Below are 13,914 nucleotides of genomic sequence, written 5' to 3'. Positions count from 1 at the left end.
GGAGCAACAGTGAACAACACATAAAACACACACACACAGAAAAAAGTCCCTGTCCCCATAGGACTGATATTCTAATAGAGAGACAGATAAGAAGTATGTAAAACACATCATATTTTGTAACACATGATAAGTATGATACATGATAAATACTATGGGGAAAAAATGAAGGCAGAAGTGGGAAAGGAATGCTGGGTCTGAGGGGCTCTCAATATTAGATTATCTAAATATGAATGTTCCTTTGCTTTCCTTTTCCTTCTAGTTGTTTCCCCTTTCTGGGGAAAAGAGTGTGTACGTATTATGCCCATTTAACTTACCGTTATTTTTGTAAGCATCACAGGTATAGGGCCCAGTGTCTGTCAGGTTTGCCACTGTGTCACCAGCCCTTGCTACTCAGTAAGAGTGAGTGGAGAGGTTGTCAGGGCTCCTGGCATGGACACAAGCAGATCTGGGCAGAGGCAGGCAGGGTCCTGTGTCTTTGCCTGCAATACCCACGGATTGCCAGCAGGTGTCAGTAAGAGCACACGTCTGAGCAACAGTCCTGGTGAAGGGCTGGGAAACAAGAATAGTTTTCACTTTCCTGCAACAGCAAAACACTCCATCAGCATGTAAATTAGGCAGAACAAACAGCTCTGCCCAGAGCAAAGGAGAAGAAAGCACAGATAATCTCCTGTGGGATTGGATACATCACCCAGCCCCCGTCAGCCTGCCTTTGAGGTTTGCTGGCTTATTCAGGGCCCTGTCCGGCTGCCAGGATCAGGAAGCATTCTGAGGAGCTCAGATAAAGAGGGGTTTGTCATCTGCACACGGAGGGGGGGGGGGTCTCAGAGAGCGCAGATGCAGGGAGTGCAACCAGCCTCCAGAAACCGGATAGCTACTGGGCAGCTCCTTTGTATGGCCCAGCAGGGTCTTGTGTTTCTCTCGCTGTGTCTGGGGCTGGCTCATGCCGCAAGGCCCTTGGTCATAATTCCAGCCACCCCAGACCATCTTTGAGTGACCTTGGGTGCTTTGGGGCCAGATGCCATCTGACTGCCTCCCAGTCTGGGTATCTGAGGGAAAATTCTCCATTTCCTCCACCAGGCTGGCAGGGATCGAACTAAGGCCCCTCAGTTGAAACAAGGGGTCTGGAGTCAACCTGTGAAAAAGTTTCCTTTCCACCTGGGAACCAGCCTCCACCTCTATCCTCTACTATAGCCCAAGCTGACCATTGGCTTTATGGGTGGGGAGGGCTAGACAGGAGTCAAGGGCAGGGAGTGGTCTGTGTTTTCCTCCATTTTAGAGATTGCCTAAAATTCTCCTCTTGGTCCCCTACCCACCGCATTCTGATTTCTCCCAGCCCCTGCCATCATCCACCTGGTCTTTCTCCCCAGGCGAGCCTGGCCAGCCTTGATTCGGAGGCTCCGCTGACCTTGGGCCTGAACCTCTCCCGCCTGAGCCGGGCCGAGCACATCCTAGAGCTGCGGCCGGCGCTGGAGGGTCTGGGGGGCCGCGTCCGCTACATCATCGCCCGTGGCAACGAGCAAGGTTTCTTCCGCATGCATCACCTCCGCGGCCTCAGCTCCCTGCAGCTGGGGCGTCGGAGGCCGGGGCCAGGAACCTACCAGCTGGAGGTGGTGAGCGTGGCTGGGGCCTGGGGCACCCAGCCTGAGGGGTGGCCGGCAGGCCGGGCCTTGCGGCTAAAGGTGCAGCTGCAGCTGCTGTAGTCCAGGGGCACCCACGCCTCACACCTGGCCCCAGGCCCCTCTTCAGCCCGCTTCCCAGACTCACCACCTGGGCACCACCCCCACCCCCCGCCTCCTTCCACAGGATGTCACTCTGTTTGCTACACCCCTGCCCCACCCACCCCCACCCCGCCCCCAGGAGACCCTTGACAAGCCCTGGCGTCGATGGGCCCCAGGGTCCCCATGCGGTCCTCCTTTCCAGAGGCGGGAAATACTAGAGCTGGGAGGGATCAATCCCCGGCGGCAGTGGCCGACCAGGTGGAACCCCAAAACTCAGGAAGAGCGAAATGCTATCCTATGACCTCAAGCGAGCCCAGCCTCTATCCGAGGGACCCCACCATTCGGTGTTTCCTGGAGACAGCTGGCAGCTGCTGTGCCGTGCCCCCTCCACTTCAGCCAGGGTCAAGGAGGGCCCTGGGTTTCACTGTATCTGGTCCGTCTTGGGCTTAAACTTCTGCACTGCACGGGGGCTCAGCCCTGGGGGTTGGCGGGACATGGGAACGGGTGACTAGGGTGGGCCTAGGGCTCGTCCCTCCCAGCAGAAGGGCCCACGGGGCCCCAGCCAGAGTTGCTGACATGCAGCCATGTTCATTCCCACGGGGAGCTGGGCTAGGGTTCTGAGGATGCTTTTCTATCGGGAGCAGAGACAACAATAAAGTTATTTTGGGTTAAGTCTGTCCCTCGGCAGGTTCTGGCAGTAAGTAGACGCTGCCCTTGGCAGGGCTGGGCAAGGCTCACGTGGCGGGGTAGCAGGAGGCCCCAGGAGGGCAGCAGCTTTGGAAAGGATGCACTTCTGCCTAGGGTTCTGAAGAGGATGTGCGTACGGGAGAGGTGGGTGAAGACCATCCTGCACCTGGGGGTGAGGGACACCAGCCCAAGGTGCAGGTAGGTTCTACCAACTTCAGACCTGGGAGTTTGGCACAAAGCCAGGCTGCAAGTGGCAACCATTGGATCCCTTGTGGGTTCACCATTACTGATAATAATGGCTTATGATTTCTGACCCCATACTATGTACCAGGCACCATTCTAAGCATTGTACAATTACTGACCCATTCAGTCCTTGTGACTGAGTCCAAGCTCATACTACTCGCCACATGACAGGCCAGTAAATCGAGAGACGAGTTGTTGGGACAAGGAATAGCGACTTTATTCGGAAAGCCAGCAAACCGAGAAGGTGGTGGACTCGTGCCCAAAAGAACCATCTTGCCTGAGTTAGAATTCAGGCTTCTTTTATACTAAAAGGGGAGGGAGTAAAGTCAAACCAATTTCCTTGTTCTGGTCAGCTTCTGGAGGGGATGTGTTCATTTCTTCCTGCAGACATTCACAGGTGGGCCTGGCCTGGATGTTTCTAAACATCCTGGCCTGGATGTGAGCTAAACAAAGGTATTTTAGCTTAGTGCTCACTACCTGGGAAGCAGGGTTCCTGGCCCAAGATGGGCCATTATGTATAATTTAAGCTCATAGGCAACATCCCTTTAGTGATTAACTTGTAATAGAATATAAAATTTCTTCCTGGGCTTCCCTGGTGGCGCAGTGGTTGAGAGTCCGCCTGCCGATGCAGGGGACACAGGTTCGTGCCCCGGTCCGGGAGGATCCCACATGCCGCAGAGCGGCTGGGCCCGTGAGCCACGGCCGCTGAGCCTGCGTGTCCGGAGCCTGTGCTCCGCAGCGGGAGAGGCCACAACAGTGAGAGGCCCGCGTACCGCAAAAAAAAAAAAAAAAAAAGTTCTTCCTTATTACATCATCACTATGACCCCATGGAATAGATACTGTTATTCTCATCCCCATTTTACAGATAGGAAAACTGAGGCTCAGAGAGGTTAAATGACTTGGCCGAGGTGACACCAGATTACAGGTAGAAGAACCAGATTCAAAGTTGGGCAGCCATGCCAGTGTCCTGGCTCCATCCTGCCTGGCTCCAGGTTGGACTGGATCTATTGAATTTGATGGCTGAGCTCAGTGGATGGGATACTCACTGTGTTAACATGTAGCTTGTGCGTGTGCTGTATGTCACAAACGGCAGTGTATTTAGTCCCCACAGACTTGTATGAGGCAGGCAGTGTTATCACCTCTGTTTCACAGCGGGGAAACCGAGGCTCAGAGAGTTTATGGCATCTGCTCTGGGTACCCATACAGTGTAGTGGGGCCTGGAAGTTCCTTTGAGTCTGCACCCTGGCCCCAGGCCCCGGTGCTCAGCACCCCAGGCTGAGAGCACAGATCCTGGGGTGGGAGGGGATCACGTGGGTTTCAACACAGGCTGGGGACTCGCACCCCACAATGAAAGGTGACAGAGACAGGAATGACATCCCACCAATGGTTTATTTAAAAGTTACAGAGAAGCACATCCTGGGAGAGAACTGAAGCTTTGCAAAGACCCAGAGGGACACAGGCAGGTGTGTCCCTGCAGGTAGGCAACTATAGTGATGGCTCTTTCCAAGAATCGTTGCCCAGGCAGGTGTGACTCTGGTGCCTGGAGTAGGCACGGGGCTTGAAATAACAGAGCTCCCTTGTTCCAGCTATCTGAGGAGCCGGAGGTAGCAGGGGTGACAGGGAGGGAACTGATGCAGCCTCAGGTGCGGGGACTGAGATTTGCCCTGAAGCACAGAGGGGCTGGGGCAGCTGAGGCTGCAGGGTGATAACTGTGGCATACAGAGGTCCAGCCCATCTCGTGCTGGCTGATCCTAGAGAAGTGCGGGCTCATGGTCCTGCAGGAATGACGGGGCGGATCGGCAGGGGAGGGGGCGCTGGAGTGGAGTCAGGCGCCCTGAAGTTTTCAGTCCACACACTTGGCGTTTCATTTCAGCACTTGCCGAAGCCCCCTGGGCCGGAGCAGGGTAATAATGAACAGCCCCCTAGGACCCCCCCCCATGCGAATCTGTGGGGCTGACCACAGAGCCAGCCCTCCGTGGTCCTGGAGGTGAGTCCCCTGACCCAGTCCGGGCTGATCAGGAGCCCTCATTCCTCAGCAGTGATGAGGGGAGGAATGGTCACATGCTCAAGAGTCCTGACCTGGATTAGCTGTTCTCAGGAGGGAGGTTTCCCTGTTGCTGCTTCTGGTGGGACCGCTAAACTTCGACAATGGTAGTGTGGAGTTTCCAGAGCTCAACTTCCTCACCCCAGAATGAGGGACTGTCAGAGAGAAGGCAAGAGAAATAGATAAGAGCTCCACCAATACCTTTGGATTACGTGGATCCAGCCCAGCCTGATGCCGCCCACTGGGTGGTTATTTGAGCCAATGAGTTTCCCATTTGCTTGAATTTTCCATCTCTAGCAATTGAAAGTGTCTTGACTAAAAGAGCTGCATGTTCACTCAAGCCTCCCACTCACAAGCCACTGACTCTTTTTGGGGTGCAGGCAGCTGTCAGATGCTGGCCTGCCATCCCCTCCTTTGGGGGTTGAGAAGCTCAGGGGCCCGCAGCAGGGAGGGTCGGCCCCTTAGATGCTGGGCTGGGGTCTCACCCACCCTGGAAGTTTCTCCGGGTGCCGTGGTGGGGCTTTAAATGGGTCTTCTTCCGAGCATCCAGGATCTTCATCCCAATCTGCACCCACCTGGCCCTTGGCTTCCCACACACCATCTTGTTTTTCTGGGGGAAGAAGAAGCTGCAGGGATGGGGGTGTAAGCGGGGAGCGAAGTTGCGTGAGAGTCCCCACCCCCTCCCCCATGGTCCCACTCACATCACCGCAGGCAGGTTGCAGCTCCCGCTCACGTCCTGGCGATGGTAACTCTGGGCGTACCGGAGCATGGACCGTCTTGCTGGGCCGTGGTAAGCCAGGCAGCAGTCCTCAAAAGCACCTGCGACCACACAGCCGCCCAGAGGCTCGCATCTCTACACGTGCGTGTGCGGCTGCGCATGCGCTCTTCAGGAACGCCCACAGCCTTGGGCACCCGCGAGCCCGCGCGCGCACACCACAACCCTCCCATGCACTGTGGAGGCCCGGGGACAGCCCAGACGGTAAGGAGGCCGTTCGGCTCACCTTTGGTCCTTGATAAGCGGACAGGAAGCGGGAGTTGGAAAGGGCCCCGCAGGCCCCTGCTGGGTAGGGCCCAGGACCACGAAATAAATGGGGGACCAAGGCCATTTCCATTCCTGCTCTGGGGCGGAGGGCAAGGAGGGGGTGCAGCGCCCTGAGAAGGGGAGGGGGGCGTGGTTGGACGAGGAGGAGGTGGTGGTGCCAGAAGGTTCTGGAAGAATGAGCAGGTGGAATGAGCAGAGGATGAATTAATGTGGAGAAGGTGCTGGGCCTTCAGGGTCCTCTGGGATCTGTCCCTCTGCCCACCCGTGCCTCCAGGGGCCACATCTCAGTTCTGGGAGGGCCGTGGGGAGGGCTTGGAGGCTCCCTCCATCCCCCACCTTGACCCTGAGAGCAAGGGGCAGTGGAGTCAGATGGACCCTGTGTTGCAGTGCCAGGCAGGCAGTTCCCCGGGGCTGAGGGCCCCGCTGGCCCCAGGATCAATGGGCCCAGGCTGGGCCTGGCGCCTGAAATGGACCTCTAATAGCAGGACAATGGGAACGAAGCCCAGTCCCCTCCTGGGCAAAGGGTAAGCTCTGCTGGGGGCAGGGCTAGGGCCTCTCAGAGCTAATGAGGGGCAGGTGGGTGGGGCCATGGGGCTTCCACCTGGCCAGGGGCCCTGCTTGGCCAGCTGCTGGGGCTCAGCTGCCTCCTCCGGCCCAGCGGGATGCAGAACGCAGCGGCAGAGCTGGGGGACACTGGGGGCAGTCAGAATAACCTTTGGTCACTAATCTCATCAAGTGCCTAAGCTAGGGAGAGCAGGAGAAGAATTCCCCATTGATAACAGTAATGGTTATCCGTGCTGCTGCCAGGCACTGGGTCAAGAGTTTTGCGGGAATCAGCCCATCGGATCCTCACGTCCCATCTCTGTAACAGGAGTTTGGAGCCCCACTTTGCAGAGGAGGAAACTGGGGCTCATAAACGCTGAGTAGCAACTCTCAGCCGGACCGCACAGGTAGCTGGAGTAGGGGAAGCTGAGATGGAGACCCATGTTTGTTGGTCTCCCAGGTTCTGATCTCAACTCCTACCCCTGGCTCTGCAGGTTCAGGTCACTGCAGTGTGTCCCTGGGGGTAAACGGCCCCGCTGCCCGCAGTCCCTGGACTGGCTGGAGTCCAGAGGGAGGCCTTGGGTCATGGACTGTGGAGGAGGCACCCAGGGCTCTGAAAGGAGGGGCTGAGGACCATGCACCCCCAAGGAGCTGCACAAATGCTGGGAGTTTTTGCATGCCTGCTGGGGGGAGCTGTCCACCCGAGAATGAATTCAGTGGTGAAGGGATGGGGGAGGCTTCTGGAGGAGGAGACAGGCACATGGCAGGGGAGGCACAAGAAGGATGGGGACAGGGGGACTCCAGGGGGGAGGGTAGGTATTGTCTGAGATAGTACCTTGAGCGTGGACAGTGGGAGCCCAGGCACCCACGAAGCAGGCCACCAGGCAGACCAGGAGCCATGGATTCATAGTGCAGGCTGGTCTTCCTCCTCCGGCGCCTTGAGGGTTAACTAGGAAGGGGGGGGTAGGTGGTTGATGAGGACCCAACATGGACAGTGGCAGGCACTGGGAGCACCCCCGTCTCGAGCCAGGGCCCTCTGCAAGGGAGGCAGGTGGCATAGGATGGGGACAAGTGTGCTGGAGGGACCTGCTGCTGGTCTCGGGGGGAGGACTCACCAAAGCCAGTGGGGTCCCTGGAGCCGGTACCTGCTGGAGTGGACCCAAGCTCTCCTGCCTGCCACGCCAGCAGGCTTCACCCTTTATAGATGGAGCCCCGCCCTGCCGCTCCCTCCCCACCTCCTCTCCCACTCCACCTCCCGGCTTCTCCCTCCCGCCCTGCCCTCCTCTGTTCTCCCCATGTCTTTCTAGCTCCTCTCTCCAATGTCAGGATGCACCTGTTGGAAGTTGGGCGCGAGGGGCAAAAGGACCCAAATCAAAGAGCTCGGCAGAAAACAATGACACCTTCAACTAAGTACTCGGACGGGGCGGTGTGGGGGGGGGGCACGGACGGACAGGGATTTGGCTCCTTCAGTGATGAGAGGTGGACGGATGCAGGTGGACAGTCACAGCCTTGACCTCAACGAGCCCCCTTGAAGGCTCACGTGCCCCCTATCCCAGGCCCCTCAGCCAGCACCCCGGCTTTCTCCCTGGAGGGTCCTTTCTCCTCCTTGTCCCGGCCCCTCTCTTGCTGCACCTCTAGGTGGATACTGGCTTCCCAGGGGCAGGACCCAGGCAGCCTAGAGCAGGGGGAAAGTCTCCACCTCTGCTCCCCACTCCCAAGCCGCCTGTTCCCATGGGGCCCTGATTTCACCGCATTTTTCTCTCCTTCCACACAATGGGATGACTTATCGTGTCACAGAAAAGCCTTGTTTTTGAGAACAGGCAAACCCATAGAAATAGAAAGTAAAATCAGTTGTTGCCATGGGCTGGGAGGAGGGGAGAATAGGGGGGGTGAGGGCGAAAGGGAAGGTATGGGTTTCTTTTTGCTCTGAAATTAGATGGTGGTGATGGTCAAGGGACTCTGTGAATATAGTAAACACCACGGAATGGTACACTTTCAATGGGTGATGTTGGCGAAGATAATCAATATTAAGATTAGAAAGGAGTTTGGGGACTTCCCTGGTGGCACAGTGGTTAAGAGTCCACCTGCCAATGCAGGGGACATGGGTTCAATCCCACATGCCACATGCCACGGAGCAACTAAGCCCGTGCGCCACAACTACTGCTCTCTAGAGTCCGCGAGCCACAACTACTGAGGCCCGCGCGCCCTAGAGCCCGTGCTCCTCAACAAGAGAAGCCACCGCAATGAGAAGCCCGTGCACCACAATGAAGAGTAGCCCCCGCTCGCCACAACTAGAGAAAGCCCGCACGCAGCAACGAAGACCCAACGCAGCCAAAAAAACCCAAATTAATTAATTAATTTTTTAAAAAAGAAAAGAATAGAAAGTTTTATTTGAGCCAAACTGAGGACTAGCCCAGAAGCCCACTTCCCAGATTACTCTGAGAAACTGCTCCAGAGAAGCAGGGTTTTCAGGGCAGTTTTATATCTTGTCAGAACAAAGAATATTAAACAAGTCAGGGAGACATTTCTTCAAGGTTTCAGAAAAACAGACCAGCATGTACACAAAAAGTCAGTATGACCTTGGCACCTGGAAGGGAGTCTTATCATCAAAGGAGGACCAGCCCTGGCATCCCAGGAAGAGGGGCTTTAATCTTTATTTTTAACGTGGACATTCTTTACTTCTGGTCAATGTGCCCTTTTCTTTAATAATTAAAGCAGACTGCAGTGCATGTTTGATAGGCCACAAACAGGCTATTTTAGGTAGCATCAAATTCAAGTTAACTCATGTATAAGCCAGAATGGCTTCCCTATATCTCAATATGTAAAAATTTCTTTTATCATGCAATGTATGGAACATGAATTTTCCCCAATATTACATTGAGAATAATCTCAATAGAACTGTTATTAACGACCACAATAAAGCAATGCTCTGGTTTTGGAAGAAAAGAGGGAGCCCCAGGTAACCACGCAGGCAGGAAGCAAAGCAAAACCCAACTAGAAGTAGTTTCTTTTTCTCCTGGGTTAGCGCGGCCCACCCGGAACAGGGGTGTGGGGATCGGGGTGGTGGGGTGGGGAGCGTCGGGGAAGGGGAAGGGGGTTCTGCAGAGAGCTCGCAGCTGATTGCTTTTAACCTTTTTATTGTCCGCATCCTTAGCTATGGACCACCCTGAGTATTTATGACACTCTGTACCGCTTTCTCATCTCTCGCGCTCCACCAGGAGGCCCTGGCAGGGAGTGGGGCACGCCACCCACTCCCTGGGTCTGGCCGGGTGGGTGGGGCTTAGCACAGGGGGCGGGGCCTGATGAAAGGCACTGGGCGCCGGGGCGGGGCTTTCTCTTTGGGGCTTAGGCCAGGGCAGGGCTTACGGGCCCCGCCCCGCCCCTCCACAGCCGCGGAGACTCGGCGGCCCGGCTCGCGGTCCTGTGCCGGTGGCAGTGGCTGCTCCCGGGGTGGGTAAGGCTGGGCCAGGACGCGGCTCCGCGTGGCTGAGGGCGTGGGGACGCGGCGTGGCGGGCCGGGGCCAGCCTCCCCGCTGCGGCCCACTGCCCCTGCCTGCCCCGCCAGCGGTCAGCGGCCAAGACGTGGCGTTACGAAACCTTGGCTGAGGTGACCCGTGAGCGAGCCCACCTCCCTGCACCTCACAATTTGTCCCACCGGCAGCCTTAACGGGGAGGAAGGGGTGAGAGGAACCAGCACGCGCGCGGGGCAGACAGGGATTGTGCGCTCTTGGACCCGGCTCAGAACCCAGGTGTCTCGGCAGTGGACGGGATGCTTAGGGACTAAAGGCTCTGGGTTGAAACCCAGAGTTCGGAGGACCGCAGTTGCTTCACGGTCAGGGCTAAATTGCGAGAGGGGAAGCCTCCATTCCTACAGCTGCTGGAGGCATTAAGGGTAAACTGCTTCCAGCAAGGGGACTCTGTTCTCCGCACGTGTGAACCGGGCACAGAGGACAGAAGCTTCCTCCCGGTCAGCAGCTCAGAGAATGGGGCCGTTGTGCGTGGCCTCCAGCCTGCTGCTGAGCCAGACGCAGGGGCTGACCACACCCCAAGGACTGCAGGGCAGGCTGCAGTGCCCCCGGGGTGGGGGAGGGGTGGGCAAGGGCACAGCTCAGCTCAGGGTGCCTCTAGTGGGTGCACACAGATGGCTGTACTGCAGACTGGGGCAGCCAGTGGGCTTGGTGAGGGGAAATTCCAACTACTGCCTTTGGAGTGAGCTCCTCTGTGGGCTTGGTGAGGGGGAATTCCAACTACTGCCTTTGGAGTGAGCTCCTCTGGGGCGGACTGAATACCGGCTCCCTCTCATTTCTCTGCTGGAGGAAATTCCCAGGTGCTCAACGGTTGACCCACTTTTACAGAGAAGGAGACCGAGGGTCAGAGAGGCCAAGTCGGACTTCCCTGGCGGTCCAGTGGTTAAGACTCCACACTTCCAATGCAGGGGGTGCGGGTTCGATCCCTGGTCAGGGAACTGAGATCCCACATGCCGCGCGGCACATCCAAAATGAAATAAAATAGAGAGGCCAAGTCATTCCCCCTTCTAACTTTTTATTCTTGGCCAGGAAAATCCAACTTTTATTTCTTAAATATTGTGAAGGAAAGGGGGACAGTCCCCTAATGGCGGAAGGCCATTGAGCAGAGCTCATCAGAAAGGATGCTGAGGAAGCACCACCAGCTGAAGTAGGGGTCCTCCTGCAGTTGCTTTTGCATCAGACCCCCACCCCCACCCCCACCCCAGTGCTGCCTACCACCCTCCTGAACCTACGGTGCCTGCAGGGCCCAGCTCGGGTGGCCTCTGAGAGAAGCAGCTGGAAACCCACCCCCCAACAACTCTACATAGTTGCGCATCTTATGGGGAGCATATCAGACCCTGGGTGCCCTGTCTGCCAGGCCTGGACATACCCAGCTGCCTTTCACTCTGGTCCTGATGCAGAGTGGTTACCAGGCAACTGGAGGAAGGAGGGAAAATTGGTGTTTTTTGGTTGTTTTTTTTTTTAAGGATGCCTTGCAAGCCTCTGGCCTGACTTTCAGGGACTTGGTTTCTAGACTGGCCCTGTGGGAACCATTTCACTGTGTTCCCGATGTGGATGGCCCAGCTGCCTCCTGAAAGGCCGGCCTTTAGGGGCTTCCCTCCCCAGATTGACCAGCTGCCTCTGTGTTCCAGGGGACCTGGGTGGGCTACCAGCACTGGTCGTGGCCTTGGCCTCGGTCCTTGTGCTTCTTCTGCTCCTACTGGACATGTGGGGGCTGAGCCAGCTGGGGCCGGGGCAGGGGCAAGGGTGACACGGGGGGCAAGGGTGGTGAGCCCTGAGGAGAGGGTCCCATAGGGTTGTGAGTCCCTCTTTGAAGCTACTGAGCTCCACTCACACCCTCCACACAGGTTTTCTGGGCACCTCTTACATACCAGCCACGTGCTAAGTCCTGGGGTGACTGCAGTGAGCAAGGAGATGTGTCCCAGGCATGGAAGTTGACGGTGATGTCACTGATCCTCACCAGATACCTGTTTGGGGCCATTTGTTATCTCATTCATTCAACAGACATGTAGCGCGTGCCTGCTGTATGCCAGGTACTGGGCTGGGTACCAGGGTAAGCAGTGCAGAACACAGGTAGCAAATAGCGAAGCAAGGCGTGACAGGGAGATGCCGGGGATGGGTTGGGCTCCTCTGAAGAGAGTGACTTGAAGTGACAGCAAACCCTATGGGATTCATATCTATCCCCACTTGACACGGAAAAAAACAATCAGCTGAAGTCCAGAGAGGTTAATTTACCTAAGTAAGCGGGGGGTCAGATTCCAAGTCCAGGTCAGACTCCATTCCACATATACTGCTTGGGTGCTGCATTAAGTGTGTCTTTTTGGGTTTGTTTTCAATGATGTATTTTATTTAACCCTATCCAAGATAACATCATTTTAACATATAATCAAATCAAAATGATTTATGAGATATTTTCCCTTTTAAGTCTTCAAAACATGGCTTACTGTACATTTCCAGTACGTTTCAAGTGCTAAATAGCCACACGTGGCTGGTATCTATCTTATTGGAGAATGCATCTCCAGCCACAGGTTAGAGTCAATTCGAAATTTTACATTGTTTCTTTTTCCTTTTATTTATTTATTTTTCTGTGAAAATTTTTATCAATAAGGATAATTAACAATACCAAAACAATACAAATCACCTCAAAATATAAATTGGTGAAACAGTGGTAATACACACAATGTAACATTATATAGCTATCTAAAAGTTGTCAAAAACTAAGATGGAAAAATGCTCATTAAACATTAACACAGATCATTAACAAATAGGTACAACAGAATCTCATATTTATTTCTTAAAGTCTAAATGCATAAAAATATGAAAATGTTTGCAGTAGTTATTACCACTAAGTGTTAAGATGAATGCTCCGAAATCTTCTCGGTGTTTTCCTGTATTCTCCCAGGTTTCCTTACAATAAACATGTGTTACTTTTGCAATCAGAAAAAAAGGGAGGGGGAGGTTTGGGAGTAAATTTGACAAATCATTTTTTTGCAGTACTGAGTCCCTAGCAAAGTATTCTCCCCCAAGACTGCCACCCTCAAACCTTAGTAACTCAGCTACTAATTCAAATCACTATAGAAGTGGTGCTGTTATGAAGACTGGTATTTTTGATGAGTTTTTTTCTACTTCAGCGTTAAATTCTTTAGCAGATGACACATTAGACTTCCCTCATTTTGATGAGTATCTGTTTGAGAACTGTTGAATGCTTGTTAACTCTTTTTAGTTTAATATTTATTGTTACTCTTGGAAAAATTTACTATGTTTTTAGGTAGTGTTTATACACTGGCCTCGTCATGAACAAAATGTAAGCTACTGAAGGTTTTACCTTTGGTTATGCCCACAAAGCATTTGATCTGTTTCACAAACTGAAATGATGAAGAATTGGTTCTCCTTGTTGGCTTCATTTTGTGTTTGTAGGAGAATGAGGATTTCAAAATGTTAAAAATGAAAAGTAGTTTATAGTTTCTGGCAGTTTGTACAGCTGGGTACATTAAAGTTCTACATTTTAAATTTGAGTTACCTTGGTTCAGGAAGAACACTAGTTGATACAAACTTAAGTCACTGTCTATGATACGTGAACACGTGAATGTTTTGCTAATGGTTCTGTGGTCCTCCCATAAGAGCCTAAGCCTGTCTCTTCTACCAGTAGAGTGGTGTAGAATGTAAGCTTCCCCTCATACAATTTGTCTCCTCTCTCTCTCTTTACAAAAGATGGCAGGAAACTTGTTACTAGAGCTTAATATAATGTAAAGTGATCAAAAAATTGATCTGTAACAGGAAAAAGTAACCTATTTTTGTGTTGATGGGCCTAGAGTTTACGTTATAAGTATCATCTTTCTCTCCCAAGACATTTATTTCTGTAACCAAAGTGAGACACCATCTAACAGTTATATTTTGGGAGAAATAGCCAGTGCATGTAAGGCTTGCATATGTTGGATTCTACTATAAATGAAACATTAATTCATTTAAACCTCAACGTTCTTACGAGCAAGGTACTCTTATCACTTTTAACAGATAAGGAAACAGCACAGAACGAGTAAGTTGTAGAGCTGGGATTGAGTAGAGTGGTTACTACAGTGCTTGAACTTACTATATTTTCTACCTCTAGCT

At 53.7% G+C, this 13,914-nt stretch overlaps 2 protein-coding genes across 3 annotated transcripts in view; one reads left to right on the top strand and one right to left on the bottom strand.

The window, feature by feature from the left end:
* Nucleotides 1–1,752, top strand: part of FBN3 (fibrillin 3) — a 60,246-nt gene extending 58,494 nt beyond the window's left edge. For both annotated transcript variants that reach the window (XM_029218591.1, XM_029218590.1), the window contains one exon: nucleotides 1,368–1,752. In XM_029218591.1, the coding sequence (XP_029074424.1) occupies nucleotides 1,368–1,700 (333 nt within the window). In that variant the 3' untranslated portion in view covers nucleotides 1,701–1,752. The remainder of the gene's footprint in view (nucleotides 1–1,367) is intronic.
* Nucleotides 1,753–4,628: 2,876 nt separating this feature from the next.
* Nucleotides 4,629–7,215, bottom strand: CCL25 (C-C motif chemokine ligand 25). Its single transcript, XM_029218537.1, has 4 exons — nucleotides 7,113–7,215; nucleotides 5,394–5,511; nucleotides 5,182–5,318; nucleotides 4,629–4,847 (listed from the first exon to the last, which is right to left on the bottom strand). Exons 1-4 carry the CDS (start codon nucleotides 7,183–7,185, stop codon nucleotides 4,714–4,716), a joined length of 462 nt encoding a protein of 153 aa, XP_029074370.1. The 5' UTR covers nucleotides 7,186–7,215; the 3' UTR covers nucleotides 4,629–4,713.
* Nucleotides 7,216–13,914: the final 6,699 nt, after the last annotated feature.

This window comes from Monodon monoceros, unplaced genomic scaffold (genome assembly GCF_005190385.1).
Source record: "Monodon monoceros isolate NGI ecotype Baffin Bay Population unplaced genomic scaffold, NGI_Narwhal_1 Super_Scaffold_12, whole genome shotgun sequence".
In the NCBI taxonomy this organism is placed as follows: Eukaryota; Metazoa; Chordata; class Mammalia; order Artiodactyla; family Monodontidae; genus Monodon; species Monodon monoceros.
The sequence above is the reverse complement of the archived record's forward strand: the minus strand, read 5'-3'. Positions and strand labels throughout refer to the sequence as shown.